Source organism: Salmo trutta, chromosome 19, assembly GCF_901001165.1.
Source record: "Salmo trutta chromosome 19, fSalTru1.1, whole genome shotgun sequence".
NCBI classification, from domain to species: Eukaryota; Metazoa; Chordata; class Actinopteri; order Salmoniformes; family Salmonidae; genus Salmo; species Salmo trutta.
Window position 1 is genome coordinate 2,286,446 of NC_042975.1, and position 18,051 is coordinate 2,304,496.

The 18,051-nt window shown below is 48.0% G+C and overlaps 1 protein-coding gene across 3 annotated transcripts; it reads right to left on the minus strand.

Annotated features, from left to right (window-relative positions):
* Positions 1-4,540: 4,540 nt before the first annotated feature.
* Positions 4,541-13,659, minus strand: bach1b (BTB and CNC homology 1, basic leucine zipper transcription factor 1 b). 3 transcript variants are annotated; one of them, XM_029699403.1, is made up of 6 exons: positions 13,314-13,659; positions 11,974-12,559; positions 11,154-11,408; positions 8,569-10,134; positions 5,453-5,659; positions 4,541-5,032 (listed from the first exon to the last, which is right to left on the minus strand). In XM_029699403.1, the coding sequence occupies exons 3-6, from the start codon at positions 11,406-11,408 to the stop codon at positions 4,763-4,765; spliced, it is 2,298 nt and encodes a 765-aa protein (XP_029555263.1). In that variant the 5' UTR covers positions 11,974-12,559; positions 13,314-13,659; the 3' UTR covers positions 4,541-4,762. The 3 variants fall into 3 exon arrangements, with proteins under 3 accessions (XP_029555263.1, XP_029555261.1, XP_029555262.1); XM_029699401.1 differs by lacking the exon at positions 11,974-12,559 and having other exon boundaries at positions 13,314-13,658; XM_029699402.1 differs by lacking the exon at positions 13,314-13,659 and having other exon boundaries at positions 11,974-13,307.
* Between the last annotated feature and the right edge of the window lie 4,392 nt (positions 13,660-18,051).

The window sequence follows — 18,051 nt, forward strand, 5'->3', positions numbered from 1 at the left end:
TTGGGATAAACTATCACATTTCATAATGCTTTTTAAATCAATTTCCTGCACTCGTCAAAAAAGACAATAGATGGAATACTTGTCTACATCCACTCGTCTATATCGTCATGACAAAGTACAGTATATATTTAGTTTTATATTTATATAATATATATTTACAGTCAGATCAATATCCCTTCCTTCTTCAACTGTGGGTTTTGTTGTCGACATGAGCTCCAACAGATCTCCACAACAATGGAGACAGCGAGAGAGAGTTCTGTACATTGTATCGCTATACCTGCAACGCTCTTAGTGGTTAAGAGAGTTGGGCCAGTAACCGAAAGGTTGCTGGATTGAATCCCCGGAACAGACTAGCTGAATAGTCTGTTGATATGCCATTGACACCATACTTTTGTATATATAGTGTAACTGCTCTTGTAAATCACTCTGGATAACAGCGTCTCTCCATGTGAATTCCTGTATGTTTTGGAGTGTACCATTCATTCCCAGAAATAACTGAATTGAAATAGGTTTGGGGGACAATTCTGGTCATGGACTCTTGACAGTTCCATCAGACATTACCTGAGTGCTATTGGAACCGTGGAATGTTCCGGAATATTTTAGTTCTAAGAACACACGGTCCAGTAGTCAACATTCTCCTGAGATAGATATAGCCAGTCTTCTGATTGGTGCTGAACGGTCAAACACTCTGATTAATGACCACCGGTTGATGTTAATAAATTGACAGGAAGTTGACAGGAAGTTGACCGGAAGTTACCTTAAGATTGGTGTGCTATGGAAGAAAAGTTCAGTGAAATAAAGTCCATTGACCCTTCAGAGACAGTTCTTGGAGAAGCATGGCATAAAATCTGTAGAGTAATTTCTTATAAAAAGGAATGCTCATCACTACAAGGTACGATTACTAAAAAATAAAATAGTAGGTGGAGGTTTCCAAATGTCAAAGAAGGTATATAGAGTAGAGATGCATTAGTAGTGATTGTGTTCTTTATGTTAATAATCACATGAATGAAGTTGCATAGGTTGTATAGGGATGTGGTTCTCTTTCACACACAGGTTGTCCCAATAATCTCTACTTTCTACCGTAGTGTGCACTTGTTCACTTCCCTTCATGGATTTCAAAGGAAAGGATTGGTATATGGAAACTCCCTCTAGCCCAGAGAAAAGCTGAAAACACAATTCTAAGGGGGTTGTGGGAGATTTAAAGCCTCATTTCGATATTGTTCTGCTTATAAAAATCGTTAATAACGCAATAACCCCACATTTCTGAATTACATCAGTTTGACTGGTTCTTAGGAAATGAAAAGTTGTGAAAAAGAAAATCTCTAAGATTTTAGTTAGTCTTGCATGATATTTTCTGTGGTTGAAATACTGGCAACTTTTACGTAACCGTGGCGATCACGGGAAGAGATTGCACTTCTGCCTACACCAATCCACCACTCTAACCCGTGCCTGCACCAATCCATCACTCTAACCCGTGCCTACACCAATCCATTACTCTAACCCAATCCATCACTCTAACCCATGCCTGCACCAATCCATCACTCTAACCCGTGCCTGCACCAATCCATCACTCTAACCCATGCCTACACCAATCCATCACTCTAACCCGTGCCTGCACCAATCCATCACTCTAACCCAATCCATCACTCTAACCCATGCCTGCACCAATCCATCACTCTAACCCGTGCCTGCACCAATCCATCACTCTAACCCATGCCTACACCAATCCATCACTCTAACCCGTGCCTACACCAATCCATCACTCTAACCCATGCCTGCACCAATCCATCACTCTAACCCAATCCATCACTCTAACCCATGCCTACACCAATCCATCACTCTAACCCAATCCATCACTCTAACCCATGCCTGCACCAATCCATCACTCTAACCCATGCCTACACCAATCCATCACTCTAACCCATGCCTGCACCAATCCATCACTCTAACCCAATCCATCACTCTAACCCATGCCTGCACCAATCCATCACTCTAACCCATGCCTACACCAATCCATCACTCTAACCCAATCCATCACTCTAACCCATGCCTGCACCAATCCATCACTCTAACCCATGCCTACACCAATCCATCACTCTAACCCATGCCTGCACCAATCCATCACTCTAACCCAATCCATCACTCTAACCCATGCCTGCACCAATCCATCACTCTAACCCATGCCTACACCAATCCATCACTCTAACCCAATCCATCACTCTAACCCATGCCTGCACCAATCCATCACTCTAACCCATGCCTGCACCAATCCATCACTCTAACCCATGCCTGCACCAATCCATCACTCTAACCCATGCCTACACCAATCCATCACTCTAACCCATGCCTACACCAATCCATCACTCTAACCCAATCCATCACTCTAACCCATGCCTGTACCAATCCATCACTCTAACCCATGCCTGTACCAATCCATCACTCTAACCCAATCCATCACTCTAACCCAATCCATCACTAACCCATGCCTGCACCAGTCCATCACACTAACCCATGCCTACACCAGTCCAGCACGTTTAAATTCCTCAGATTGTACACTTCAGGAGGAAGGAGAAGTTATTGGGATGCACCTACAGTCTGTCTATAAAGTGGAGACGGATGACGGTTGTTTTTGTTAATTTTTTATTTAACTTGGCAAGTAAGTTAAGAACAAATTATTATTTACAATGACGGCCTAGGAACAGTGGGTTAACTGCCTTGTTCAGGGGCAGAACAACAGATTTTTACCTTGTCAGCTCGGGGATTTGATCTAGCAACCTTTCCGGTTACTAGTCCAACACTCTAACCACTAGGCTACCTGCCCCCCTACACTCTAACCACTAGGCTACCTGCCCCCCCTACACTCTAACCACTAGGCTACCTGCCCCCCCTACACTCTAACCACTAGGCTACCTGCCCCCCTACACTCTAACCACTAGGCTACCTGCCCCCCCTACACTCTAACCACTAGGCTACCTGCCCCCCCTACACTCTAACCACTAGGCTACCTGCCCCCCTACACTCTAACCACTAGGCTACCTGCCCCCCCTACACTCTAACCACTAGGCTACCTGCCCCCCTACACTCTAACCACTAGGCTACCTGCCCCCCTACACTCTAACCACTAGGCTACCTCCCCCCCCTACACTCTAACCACTAGGCTACCTGCCCCCCCTACACTCTAAACACTAGCCTACCTGCCTCCCCTACACTCTAACCACTAGGCTACCTGCCCCCCCTACACTCTAACCACTAGGCTACCTGCCCCCCCTACACTCTAACCACTAGACTACCTGCCCCCCTACACTCTAACCACTAGGCTACCTGCCGCCCCTACACTCTAACCACTAGGCTACCTGCCCCCCCTACACTCTAACCACTAGGCTACCTGCCCCCCCTACACTCTAACCACTAGACTACCTACCCCCCCCTACACTCTAACCACTAGGCTACCTACCCCCCCCCCTACACTCTAACCACTAGACTACCTGCCCCCCTACACTCTAACCACTAGGCTACCTGCCTCCCCTACACTCTAACCACTAGGCTACCTACCCCCCCTACACTCTAACCACTAGACTACCCTGTCACCCCCAGGTAGCCTAGCAGGTAGTATTACCTCCCTAGTGGTTAGAAATCTTTCCTCTGTTTAGGAGTTATTGCCTATTATAATATTATAAGCAGAACATGGTGGTCATGATGATGATGATGGTGGTGATGATGATGATGGTGGTGATGATGATGGTGGTGATGATGATGATGGTGGTGATGATGGTGGTGATGATGATGATGGTGGTGGTGGTGATGGTGGTGATGATGATGATGATGATGGTGGTGGTGATGATGGTCATTATGATGGTGGTGGTGATGATGATGGTGGTGGTGGTGATGGTGGTGGTGGTGATGATGATGGTGGTGGTGATGATGGTGGTGATGATGATGGTGGTGGTGGTGGTGATGATGGTGATGATGATGGGGGTGATGATGATGATGGTGATGATGACGGTGGTGATGATGGTGGTGGTGGTGATGATGATGGTCATTATGATGGTGGTGGTGATGATGATGGTGGTGGTGGTGATGGTGGTGGTGGTGATGATGGGGGTGATGATGATGATGGTGATGATGACGGTGGTGATGATGGTGGTGGTGGTGATGATGATGGTCATTATGATGGTGGTGGTGATGATGGTCATTATGATGGTGGTGGTGATGATGATGGTGGTGATGATGATGGTGGTGGTGATGGTGGTGGTGATGGTGGTGATGGTGGTGGTGGTGGTGATGGTGGTGGTGGTGATGGTGGTGATGATGGGGGTGATGATGATGATGGCGATGGTGGTGATGACGGTGATGGTGGTGATGATGGTGGTGATGATGGTCATTATGATGGTGGTGGTGATGGTCATTATGATGGTGGTGGTGATGATGATGGTGATGATGGTGATGATGGTGATGATGGTGGTGGTGGTGATGATGATGGTGGTGATGGTGATGATGGTGATGATGGTGATGGTGGTGATGATGGTGATGATGACAGTGGTGGTGATGATGATGGTGGTGGTGATGATGGTGATGACGGTGGTGGTGATGATGATGGTGGTGGTGATGATGGTGATCGCTACAGATGTCCGGACTAACACCTTTGTTGGTCACACTGTCCCATGGGCAGGGTATCAGTCACCTGTTCTCAGGTATGTACCTGAGGGTCTGTCCAATCACCTGATAGCTCCTCCCCTATGGGTGTGTCCTTGGGACAGCTGGTCTAAGATTCTAGGGGTTCTGAGGCTGAGGAGCAGGCCGAGAGAGAAGCCAGGGGCTGTAGTGGTCCCCCTAGCCCAGGGGAGGCTGGGTCTGTGGGGGAGATGAGAGCAGAGAGAGGGCAATATGGGGAGGCTAGGACCTGGAGTTGTTCGGGACTCAGGGCGGACTCGCTGCAGACCCTCTGACACAGTTCAGACACACTTTGCCAAGTCTTCAGTTTCATCTGGATCAGATTGGTCCTCTCGGCCATGAGCTGGTCCTTCTCTGTCCTCTGGGAGAAACACATACAGGGACACACGCAGAAATCACAAAACACCCGCATGCACCACACACACACACACACACCACGCAGAAATCACAAAACACCCGCATGCACGCACACACACACACACACACACACACACACACCACGCAGAAATCACAACACACACACACCACGCAGAAATCACAACACACACACACACCACACAGAATGCACTCACACACACACACACACACACACACACCACGCAGAAATCACAAAACACACACCATGCAAAAATCACAACACGCACACACACCAGACACACACACATCATGCGGAAATCACAAACCCACAAACACCACACACACACACCAACCAATACAGTACATTAGTAAATCTAACAGCCCTTTCCTGTAGCAGCTTTAAGAGACAGTCATGTCACCTCACCAGTCTGTCTATCTCACACTCCAGGTTGTGTATACAGTCCAGTTTCCTCTTTCGACAGCGCTGAGCTGCGCTGCGGTTCTTACTCCTGCGTCTGACGTCGTGGACGAAGTCCAGCTGTTCTCTGGTCAGAGTCTGGTGCTTCAACATCAGCTGAAAGTCATTCTTGCTCAACGCCAAAATCTGAACGACGGGGAATGGGAGCTGTAACTGGAAAAAAACACGGAGAGGATCAAGACCGGTCTGGATCGGATCAGATCAATACGTTTGACCATATACAGGTACACACACCCTCTAGTAGTACTGTAGTGTTAAGAAGTTAGCCTTCTGGCTGTAGGAGCAGGACTCTCTCTCCCAGTATAACTCACCTCCCTAGCCTTCTGGCTGCAGGAGCAGGACTCTCTCTCCCAGTATAACTCACCTCCCTAGCCTTCTGGCTGCAGGAGCAGGACTCTCTCTCCCAGTATAACTCACCTCCCTAGCCTTCTGGCTGTAGGAGCAGGACTCTCTCTCCTAGTATAACTCACCTCCCTAGCCTTCTGGCTGTAGGAGCAGGACTCTCTCTCCCAGTATAACTCACCTCCCTAGCCTTCTGGCTGTAGGAGCAGGACTCTCTCTCCCAGTATAACTCACCTCCCTAGCCTTCTGGCTGTAGGAGCAGGACTCTCTCTCCCAGTATAACTCACCTCCCTAGCCTTCTGGCTGTAGGAGCAGGACTCTCTCTCCCAGTATAACTCACCTCCCTAGCCTTCTGGCTGTAGGAGCAGGACTCTCTCTCCCAGTATAACTCACCTCCCTAGCCTTCTGGCTGAAGGAGCAGGACTCTCTCTCCCAGTATAACTCACCTCCCTAGCCTTCTGGCTGTAGGAGCAGGACTCTCTCTCCCAGTATAACTCACCTCCCTAGCCTACTGGCTGTAGGAGCAGGACTCTCTCTCCCAGTATAACTCACCTCCCTAGCCTTCTGGCTGTAGGAGCAGGACTCTCTCTCCCAGTATAACTCACCTCCCTAGCCTTCTGGCTGTAGGAGCAGGACTCTCTCTCCCAGTATAACTCACCTCCCTAGCCTTCTGGCTGTAGGAGCAGGACTCTCCCTCCCAGTATAACTCACCTCCCTAGCCTTCTGGCTGTAGGAGCAGGACTCTCTCTCCCAGTATAACTCACCTCCCTAGCCTTCTGGCTGTAGGAGCAGGACTCTCTCTCCCAGTATAACTCACCTCCCTAGCCTTCTGGCTGTAGGAGCAGGACTCTCCCTCCCAGTATAACTCACCTCCCTAGCCTTCTGGCTGTAGGAGCAGGACTCTCTCTCCCAGTATAACTCACCTCCCTAGCCTTCTGGCTGTAGGAGCAGGACTCTCTCTCCCAGTATAACTCACCTCCCTAGCCTTCTGGCTGTAGGAGCAGGACTCTCTCTCCCAGTATAACTCACCTCCCTAGCCTTCGGCTGTAGGAGCAGGACTCTCTCTCCCAGTATAACTCACCTCCCTAGCCTTCTGGCTGTAGGAGCAGGACCCTCTCTCCCAGTATAACTCACCTCCCTAGCCTTCTGGCTGTAGGAGCAGGACTCTCTCCCAGTATAACTCACCTCCCTAGCCTTCTGGCTGTAGGAGCAGGACTCTCTCTCCCAGTATAACTCACCTCCCTAGCCTTCTGGCTGTAGGAGCAGGACTCTCTCTCCCAGTATAACTCACCTCCCTAGCCTTCTGGCTGTAGGAGCAGGACTCTCTCCCAGTATAACTCACCTCCCTAGCCTTCTGGCTGTAGGAGCAGGACTCTCTCTCCCAGTATAACTCACCTCCCTAGCCTTCTGGCTGTAGGAGCAGGACTCTCCCTCCCAGTATAACTCACCTCCCTAGCCTTCTGGCTGTAGGAGCAGGACTCTCTCTCCCAGTATAACTCACCTCCCTAGCCTTCTGGCTGTAGGAGCAGGACTCTCTCTCCCAGTATAACTCACCTCCCTAGCCTTCTGGCTGTAGGAGCAGGACTCTCCCTCCCAGTATAACTCACCTCCCTAGCCTTCTGGCTGTAGGAGCAGGACTCTCTCTCCCAGTATAACTCACCTCCCTAGCCTTCTGGCTGTAGGAGCAGGACTCTCTCTCCCAGTATAACTCACCTCCCTAGCCTTCTGGCTGTAGGAGCAGGACTCTCTCTCCCAGTATAACTCACCTCCCTAGCCTTCTGGCTGTAGGAGCAGGACCCTCTCTCCCAGTATAACTCACCTCCCTAGCCTTCTGTCTGTAGGAGCAGGACTCTCTCTCCCAGTATAACTCACCTCCCTAGCCTTCTGGCTGTAGGAGCAGGACTCTCTCTCCCAGTATAACTCACCTCCCTAGCCTTCTGGCTGTAGGAGCAGGACTCTCCCTCCCAGTATAACTCACCTCCCTAGCCTTCTGGCTGTAGGAGCAGGACTCTCTCTCCCAGTATAACTCACCTCCCTAGCCTTCTGGCTGTAGGAGCAGGACTCTCTCTCCCAGTATAACTCACCTCCCTAGCCTTCTGGCTGTAGGAGCAGGAGTCTCTCTCCCAGTATAACTCACCTCCCTAGCCTTCTGGCTGTAGGAACAGGACTCTCTCTCCCAGTATAACTCACCTCCCTAGCCTTCTGGCTGTAGGAGCAGGACTCTCTCTCCCAGTATAACTCACCTCCCTAGCCTTCTGGCTATAGGAGCAGGACCCTCTCTCCCAGTATAACTCACCTCCCTAGCCTTCTGGCTGAAGGAGCAGGACTCTCTCTCCCAGTATAACTCACCTCCCTAGCCTTCTGGCTGAAGGAGCAGGACTCTCTCTCCCAGTATAACTCACCTCCCTAGCCTTCTGGCTGTAGGAGCAGGAGTCTCTCTCCCAGTATAACTCACCTCCCTAGCCTTCTGGCTGTAGGAACAGGACTCTCTCTCCCAGTATAACTCACCTCCCTAGCCTTCTGGCTGTAGGAGCAGGACTCTCTCTCCCAGTATAACTCACCTCCCTAGCCTTCTGGCTATAGGAGCAGGACCCTCTCTCCCAGTATAACTCACCTCCCTAGCCTTCTGGCTGAAGGAGCAGGACTCTCTCTCCCAGTATAACTCACCTCCCTAGCCTTCTGGCTGAAGGAGCAGGACTCTCTCTCCCAGTATAACTCACCTCCCTAGCCTTCTGGCTGTAGGAGCAGGACTCACTGTCTCCCTCCGTATCGAAGCCGTCTGAGTCTCCATCATCCCCAGAGGTCAGAGAGGACACACAGGGACTCTTCTCTGACTGGGATGACCCCTCACAGCCTGGCAGCTGGGCGTCCCCTGACCCTGTCCCTCTGTCCATCTCCCTGTCTGTCCCACTGTCCATCCCTCTGTCCAGGCCATGGAGGAAAGGACAGTCCCCGGTGCTGGAAGTGAGGTGCAGCTGGTTCAGCCAGTCCAACTTGGGGCTCATGCTCCGGGGGTTCAAGGTGGAGCTGCTGCCCTGGATGTTCTCAGGCCCAGTCTCAGGTAGGGAGTCCTGGAGGAGGGAAGGAGGAGGAGAGGAGAGGTCTGACCAAAGACCATGGGCCAAGTGTTCAGCCACCTCCGTCTCCATGCTGCTTCTCTCTTCCCATCCGCTCTCTCTCCTCTCGTCCTCTCCCTGTTCCTTATCTCTATCCATCTCTCTCCTCTCTTCCTCTCCTCTGCCTCCCTGCTCCTGTTCTGTCTTTTGCTGTCTGGGGATGGAGACAGCTGGATCTAACCCTTCATGGAGCCCTCTACCACCTAGAACACAACCTCCTTCCCCCACACCTCCAGGGCTCTGATGGCCAAGCCCAGGTTCCTCAAGGGGGCATCGGTGTGAAGCAGTACCCACTGTCCCCTCATCCAACCCTGGGCTCTGTTCACAGCTGACACTGGAAACCTCCAGGAGTGGAGATCTAAAGCAGCCGACTCCAGAGGCCTTCTCTGCTTCTCTCCTCTTCTCTTCCACCTCTCCTACCCTCTCATGCTTGTCTACGTTCTCCCCATCCTCCTCTCCTTTCCTCTCCCCAACCTCCCCATGTCCTGCCTGGTTAGTCTGTGTCTGTGCGTAATGGGAGGAGTTCTCTCCAATGATCTCCACTGCAGGACCCTCCTTACAGCCCCTACTACTGGAGCAAGGTAGACAGGACCGGGACCGGGACTGAGGAAAAGGGCAGCCCTCCTCAGTGACCACTGGAGAATCATGGGTTGCTTCCTGGTTGCAGACCTCCAGACACACACTGTCCTTCCCACAAGCCAGCTGGAACTTACAGGACTTGGGGCACCGCATGGAGTAGTCAGTCTGGGCGTCTGATTGGATATTGACTTCAGGAAGAAGGGCGTGTGTTTCGCTTCTACATCCTGTCGCGCCATTTGTTGGTTGGCTGCTTTGGCAGGAGGCTCCACCCACATCCTGTTCAACGGGCGAATCAGAAACCACCCGGACTCCTTTGTCATTATCTATGACATCCTTGTTAGCGTCTATAACGCTAAGCTCTGCCCTGGGGGACTGTCTCCTACACCGTATCTTACAGCAGGTCTTCCTCTGGAAGGAGGACGTACTGCTGCTGAAGAACTTGGGCAGGAGGAAGTCAAAACAGGCCGAGTCCAGATCTCTAAAACCCAGAATAGAGGCACAGTGTCGGATCTCCATGACGTTATCTTTAGTGAAGAGCAGCTTGGATGTGTAGGCAAACTGCAGCAGAGGCTTAAAGCCACTCACCGTCACCTTTAGAAAGAGATATGAAGAAACGTAAGTCATGACACAGCAATACACGATTAAACTGACCACAACTAAACCAATGTGGTCACACACTCTGCTGATTCAGTATATTTCCATATCTTTCCTATCTGACAGAACATCTCATCTCTTAGCCAAATCACACTCATGTGATGAGTAACCTTGGGAATGGAAGATTTGTGTTAGGTTTATCCTCAGCGGGCTAACCCCTGGACTTATCCTCAGCGGGCTAACCCCTGGACTTATCCTCAGCGGGCTAACCCCTGGACTTATCCTCAGCGGGCTAACCCCTGGACTTATCCTCAGCGGGCTAACCCCTGGACTTATCCTCAGTGGGCTAACCCTTAAACCTGTCAAATTCACCTCTGGACCTCAAAGCCAGTTCCATTGTTCCCCTCTAATCAGGGCCTGATTTAGCCCTGGGATACCAGGTGGATACAATGAATGATCATGTAGAACAGAAAAGCAGCAGGACTCCAGACCTTGTAGGGTAATACCCCTGGTGTAGCTTTACTCAAGTGGACTACCGTTTTATTTCACCTTTATTTAACCAGGTAGGCAAGTTGAGAACAAGTTCTCATTTACAATTGCGACCTGGCCAAGATAAAGCAAAGCAGTTCAACAACATACAACAGAGTTACACATGGAGTAAAACAAACATACAGTCAATAATACAGTAGAAAAATAAGTCTATATACAATGTGAGCAAATGAGGTGAGATAAGGGAGGTAAAGGCAATAAAAAGGCCATGGTGGCGAAGTAAATACAATATAGCAATTAAACACTGGAATGGTAGATTTGACATTAGATGAATGTGCAAAGTAGAAATACTGGGGTGCAAAGGAGCAAAATAAATAAATAAATACAGTAGGGGAAGAGGTAGTTGTTTGGGCTAAATTATAGATGGCCTTGTAGGGTAATACCCCTGGTGTAGGCTTTACTTAAGTGGACTGCTGTGGTCCTGGGCTTTAGATGAATGGACTACGTGCTCGGCTTTGGTCCCTTACCTCCTGAGGCAGGGTGATGACGAGTCCTGGGCCCGCGTGGGACGAGACCTTGTGTGTGAAGTATTTGCTGCAGGAAGCCAGCACAGAGCGATGGGCCCTGAAGCTCTTCCCTTCCACCACCACTGTGATGTCACACAGCTGGTCACGCCTCCGCTGGTCGTCCAGGCAACGCAGCACGTGACAGCTGTGCACCAAGGACTCAAAGGTAAACGCAGAGGACCGCGGGCTCTCCAGACTAGACATGGAGACGGACATCTGTGGAAGAGACACAGAGACACAAACAGAGAGAGTGAAGATTATTATTATTATTTGACCATGCTGGTCATCTATGAACATTTGGACATCTTGGCCATGTTCTGTTATAATCTCCACCCGGCACAGCCAGAAGAGGACTGGCCACCCCTCATAGCCTGGTTCCTCTCTAGGTTTCTTCCTAGGTTTTGGCCTTTCTAGGGAGTTTTTCCTAGCCACCGTGCTTCTACACCTGCATTGCTTGCTGTTTGGGGTTTTAGGCTGGGTTTCTGTACAGCACCTTGAGATATCAGCTGATGTAAGAAGGGCTTTATAAATACATTTGATTTGATGATGATGACGTGTAAAACATTATATCTTATCCTACTTGCTACATACAGTGGTGCCAGTCAAACAGGTGTAGCCTAACCTAATGATCGGTTACAGACTATTAAATATTGGAAACAACTAGTCAAATGAAAATCCCCCCTCCCCATTGAGCAGGATTAAAAACCACAAAACAGATATGGGTCACAAACAGATCTCAATGTCATTATTCAGTGTAATAAAAGTTTACAGTTACACGCACATCTGTGTGGACCCGGACGACGCCCTATGGGACTCTGTGATCACGGCCGGTTGTGATACAGCCCGGGGACCGAACCCGGGTCTGTAGTGACACGTCTAGCACTGCCTTAGACCGCTGCGCCACTCGGGAGTTCCCCTCAAGAGAAATATTTTTAAAGCAATAAATTACAAATTCATTTTACGCTTTAAAAATGTCCTTAAAATCTCAAATATGACATTATAGTCAATATTCTGTCTAGGCTACATGTCCAACACCTGACTGAAGAATGAACTCAATGAGCTTGAATTGAATTTGTCAAGTCATGCATGGCAGGGTGTGTGTGTGTGTGTGTGTGGTTTGGCAACAGCTTGGAGAGTCGTGACTCACAGGCTCCTCCTGATTAAAAGCCAAGTCATGCCTGAACCGAAAATGTGGTCGGTGACGCCATACGGAGGGTGTGACGCAATGGCGGAGCCTCCAGAGTCACGCAGAGGCCAAATTCCGCTCTGAAACCGCGTCGTCGTGCGTCTTTTTGGTAAATAAAACGTGGTGGGCTCCGTATAGTTCCGCATTGACATGATTGGTTGTCTGTAGGTGCGGAAAGGTCCTGTAGAAACACAAACTGCCTTCACAATATGTATAAACGCCCTGACTTCTGCAGAGGACATATCCCCGTAAATGCTGCACGGCCAGTGCAGATAACAGATTCACCATGTCAGGATGAGCAAGCGATTTCCAGTCTGTCCCGTTCCGTGCGGATTTTACCGTAAACTGCCTGCTTTTCCAAGTAACCCGCAGTAGAGTTCACAACCTACATGGGATTCACTACAGGCTATTGGTCTATATTTACATGCACAGACAGCAAGGTTTGTCCCAGTTGTCTTAAAGGAAAGCTTGGATGGCAAATGTACACTGATCAGGATCAAATCCTATATTTCCAACCTTCCATCCGTTTGGAAAAACAGTTCTGTGACGTGCTTAAATGTGATGTTTTCTGTGTCCTTCCTTATTGGAATATAATCTATATCTGAGACCACAGCTGTTTAATAAAACACACCTGGCCCTTAACATGATTTTCATCATTATCAGTGACCAGAAAGTGGACAGATAACAGACATATCGACATGTTTCATTACGTTGAGAAACGGCGCACTGAAATACTTCATGTAAACGGGTATTTAGGATACCAGCGCGCTGTACAGACTACTCCAATAATGTACTTTAATAATAATGTAGCTTCATAATAAAACACACTACAATAGTAACCGATAGAGGCTAGTAAATGTGGAGTGTTATTAATAGGTTTCTAACCAAACAAACATCATTTAGTGAGAAGATAAAAACCGATCAGCAGAACTAACCTGACATCGGTTTATTCTACGACGAGTTGAAACCATACAGGTTCATATTAACGACGTGACAAATCCACCTCAGTCTTCAAAAACAGACGAAATTTCCCACTTCAACTTTTGCCGACAACTTTTTAAGTGGTGGAGCCACAGTCTTCTGTCTTCCAGGCGGAACCGTCACCTTTCCAACGTTAGGGACAGGCTTTCCTTATTGGCTGCGGTCTCTCTCCGTCACAGTTAACTTCCGCATGTAAGGCCATATGGTAGACTACTGGAGTCGGTGTTTCACCGGGAATCTTGTGGAAGGGGGTCCTTTTGATCAAGAAAGAGAGAGTGTCTGATAGAAAGGGGAAAGGGGGATACCGAGTTAGTTGTATAACTGATTGCCTTCAACTGAAATGTATCTTCCACATTTAACCCAACCCCTCTGAATCAGAGAGGTAGGAAAGAGAAGAGAGGAATAGATATTGTGAATTATTTGTCTATTAACCCTTTATTAGCCAATGTAAAGTGTAGAAGCGCATTACTTTAATCTGAAGGTGTTTACACAGAGATCACTTTGTTATATGTGAAACTTTCTTGGAAACATTCAAATCTGACCTATCAATCTATTTATTCACAAGCTTCTCGGTAGCTGGAGTGACAAGGAGGTGGGGTAGGATTTGTTATGGTCAGGTTTTCTCCCTAACACACAGACACACACACAGAGAGAGTTTTATTGTTTATGATCTATTTCACTTGCTTTGGCAAGGTAAACATGTTTCCCATGCCAATAAAATCCCTTAAATTTAAAATTGAACGGGGAAAAGGGAGAGAGATGGGGAGAGAGAAAGAGAGGGGGATTGTGGAGAGAGAAAAAGAGCACAAGAAAGAAAGACTAAAAGTCAGAAATCAGCTGATTGCTTTCACAAACCCAGAGAGAAACAGGTCCGTATCCATGGTAGTGGCGAGGTCATAACATAAACATTCTACAGCAAATGAAACGGAAGGATCGTGCTGACGGAAATCCACATAAAAATGTCTATTTCGTAATAGAGAAGTTTATTGTGCCACATACAGAGTAGGTAATGGTCATATTGTTTCCCCTTCCACAGGTAATAACACTACAGGGAACTAGTAAGAAACAATGTCATTATGACAAGCCTACTCCTCCATTTTGATAACAAAAACTTCCACTATTTCGCAACAGCGGCAGAATATCATCCATATACTTTAAACGCCTTACATTTCTACCACGTCGAGAACCATCGACTGGTAGTTGATCCTCGATTGTAAGTGCCGCTGTGTTATCCTAGTATATACATGGGGAACTGAGGGGCAGGACCTTCAGACCATTACGTGGAGGGGAGAGGAAAGAGCAGTTCATACTGCATCACACCACCTGTTGTTCTTCACAAGCCCTGACTACTATCAGAAATACACTTTAAAATATGCTGGGTGGGACAGACGGACGGCCCCGCTGGGTGGGTTGGATGGGTGGCCCTGCTGGGTTAATGGTGATGTTAAATAAAGGTTATAAAAAAATAAAAATAACTAGGCAAGTCAGCCCTGAGCATTCCTAACTCACACGTGACACCTGCAGTACCGGAGCGTCGGCACAGGGAGGAGATCAGCCCGGAGCGTCAGCACAGGGAGGAGATCAGCCCGGAGCGTCGGCACAGGGAGGAGATCAGCCTGGTGCGTCAGCACAGGGAGGAGATCAGCCCGGAGTGTCGGCACAGGGAGGAGGTCAGGCAGCTGTAGTGTGCAACGAAAAATCGTTGAAGACAACCAGGCTCTCAGGATGGGAAGTGCGCAGATTTAGAGAGGAACTGTCCAGCACAGTCAACACCAGCCACATGCAAGACCTGCAGAAGAAGATACATGAGCTAAGGACAGGAATTTCTCAGCCACCACCATCCACTCTACAAAGTCCCACAAAAACCCAGCACCAAACCAACAGCTGAATCAGAACCCATCGTCCAACCAACCCAGTTGACCCCCTCTCTCACGGCCTGTAATTACTCCCATCACTCCTGCCATCCTCCACAAACCTGACAAGAAACCAGACATTATGTTCATGGAAAGCTTATATAAAAAAGGTGGCACATTTATGGCACCCCCACAACAGAGAGCTATGGCGCTCTTGACTGTAGCCCAGCTTGGCTGCCCCAGCCATATCATTCACATGGGGACTCGGCCATCTGGATATATGATAAACAGAGTAGCAGCATTACACTGTCAATCTACAGCGATTGTAATATTGCAAATCTCAAAACTAGGACTACTTAAAATGTTAGATCTCTCACTTCCAAGGCAGTTATTGTCAATGAACTTATCACTGATCATAACCTTGATGTGATTGACCTGACTGAAACATGGCTTAAGCCTGATGAATTTACTGTGTTAAATGAGGCCTCACCCCCTGGTTACACTAGTGACCATATCCCCCGCGCATCCTGCAAAGGCAGAGGTGTTGCTAACATTTACTATAGCAAATTTCAATTTACAAAAAAACAATGACTGCATTTTCATATTTTGAGCTTCTAGACATGAAATCTATGCAGCCTACTCAATCACTTTTTATAGCTACTGTTTACAGGCCTCCTGGGCCATATGCAGCGTTCCTCACTGAGTTCCCTGAATTCCTATCGGACCTTGTAGTCGTCACAGATAATATTCAAATTTTTGGTGACTTTAATATTCACATGGAAAAGTCCACAGACCCACTCCAAAAGGCTTTCGGAGCCATCATCGACTCAATGGGTTTTGTCCAACATGTCTCTGGACCTACTCACTGCCACAGTCATACACTGGATCTAGTTTTGTCCCGTGGAATAAATATTGTGGATCTTAATGTTTTTCCTCATAATCCTGGATTATTGGACCATCATTTTATGTTTGCAATCGCAACATATAATCTGCTCAGACCCCAACCAAGGAGCATTAAAAGTCATGCTTTAAATTCTCTGACAACCCGAAGATTGCTAGATGCCCTTCCAGACTCTCCACCTACCCAAGGACGCCGGAGTACAAACGTCAGTTAACCACCTAACTGAGGATCTAAACTTAACCCTGTGTAATACCCAAGATGCAGTAGCATCTCTAAAAACAAGAAACATTTCTCACAAGAAATTAGCTCCCTAGTACACAGAAATTACCCGAGCCCTGAAGCAAGCTTCCAGAAAATACCCGAGCCCTGAAGCAAGCTCCCAGAAAATACCCGAGCCCTGAAGCAAGCTCCCAGAAAATACCCGAGCCCTGAAGCAAGCTTCCAGAAAATTGTAACGGAAATGGCATTCCACCAATCTGGAAGTCTTCTGACTACCTTGGAAAAACAGTACCGTGCAGTATCGAAGATCCCTCTCACTGCTGCTCAAATCAGCCTTACTTTTCCAACCTAATTGAGAATAAAAACAATGCAAAATGTATTTTGATACTGTCACAAAACAAAAACCAAATACAAAAAAAGAGGATTCCCCAAGAGAGGATGCCTTTCACTTCAGCAGTGATAAATTCATGAACCTCTGAAGAGAGCCTGGTTCCTCTAGGTTTCTGCCTTTCTAGGAAGTTTCTTAGCTACCGTGCTTCTATGCCTGCATTGCTTGCGGTTTTAGGTTGGATTTCTGTATAAGCACTTTGTGACATCTGCAGATGTAAAAAGGCCTTTATAAATATATTTGATTTGACCTACCAGTCAAAGACTTGATTCAGATCAGTGTACTCTACCAAGTACCGTCCATCTACAGACCGCAGACTCGCCGGCGGCTGATGCTCTGGCTCGCCAGCGTAATGCTAGTGTGTGCGGTATGCAGTGAGGAAATTCACGCTAATGAGCGTCATACTGTTACAAGTACCTTCAGAAAAGGCAGTTGGCACGGCGCGTAGTTACGACAGTCCGGACATTACTAAATTCTACCAGTCAAAAGCTCAACGTCGCCCTCTAGGATCAGAAAGCAGTCACTGATCATCCTCTCACCATCAGTGTCTAAATAAAGGTCCTCTCCTTCATTGCACTGATAAGCAATATCAGACCAGGTGAAAGCTAAGCTAGTCTAATGATGAGCTTCATTGCACCATATTGTTGCAATTGTCAAGTCTCTTCCCATTGAACTCCTGTATCAAATGTATTTATATAGCCCTTCTTACATCAGCTGATCTCAAAGTGCTGTACAGAAACCCTGTATTAAACTGTCATGGCACCAGTTCCAACTTATTCAAATCATACAGCAAATGTGGTTTTATTACCATAAAAATACACCAGAATTGAATGAAAATTAAAAACGGTCAATGAGGCCCCAGAAGAGGATGATTTTAAAGCAATTGAGATACAGATTAGGCCTGTGATTGGACAGGGGAGCGGCGCCATCTAGAGGCACCAAACAATACCACCACTTGAAAGGCAGAATCTACTGTACTGGGAGTCTTCCAGTCAGATGTTATCAGCAACACAGTCAACAACCCTGGGCCTGCAGAGATGCAGTTGACATAAAAATGTACACGCTCACTCGTGACTCAACAAATGAGAACCCTTTTCACTGGGTCGTGTATTTCAGCGAAGGCTTTACTCAGAAGTCTTCAGAAAGAGAATGTATACGCTAGTTATTTTGCAATCTGTTGAATAATAGCCTGCCATCACACGCTGCAGCCCTCTACTACGACTGTCCATAGTCTCACGTGGCCAATCCTTCCAAATCTCCTCCGCTGGACGGGAAGCCGGAGAGCGAGGCTAACGACCATTAAAATAAAACAGCAACATAAAAACCAAGGA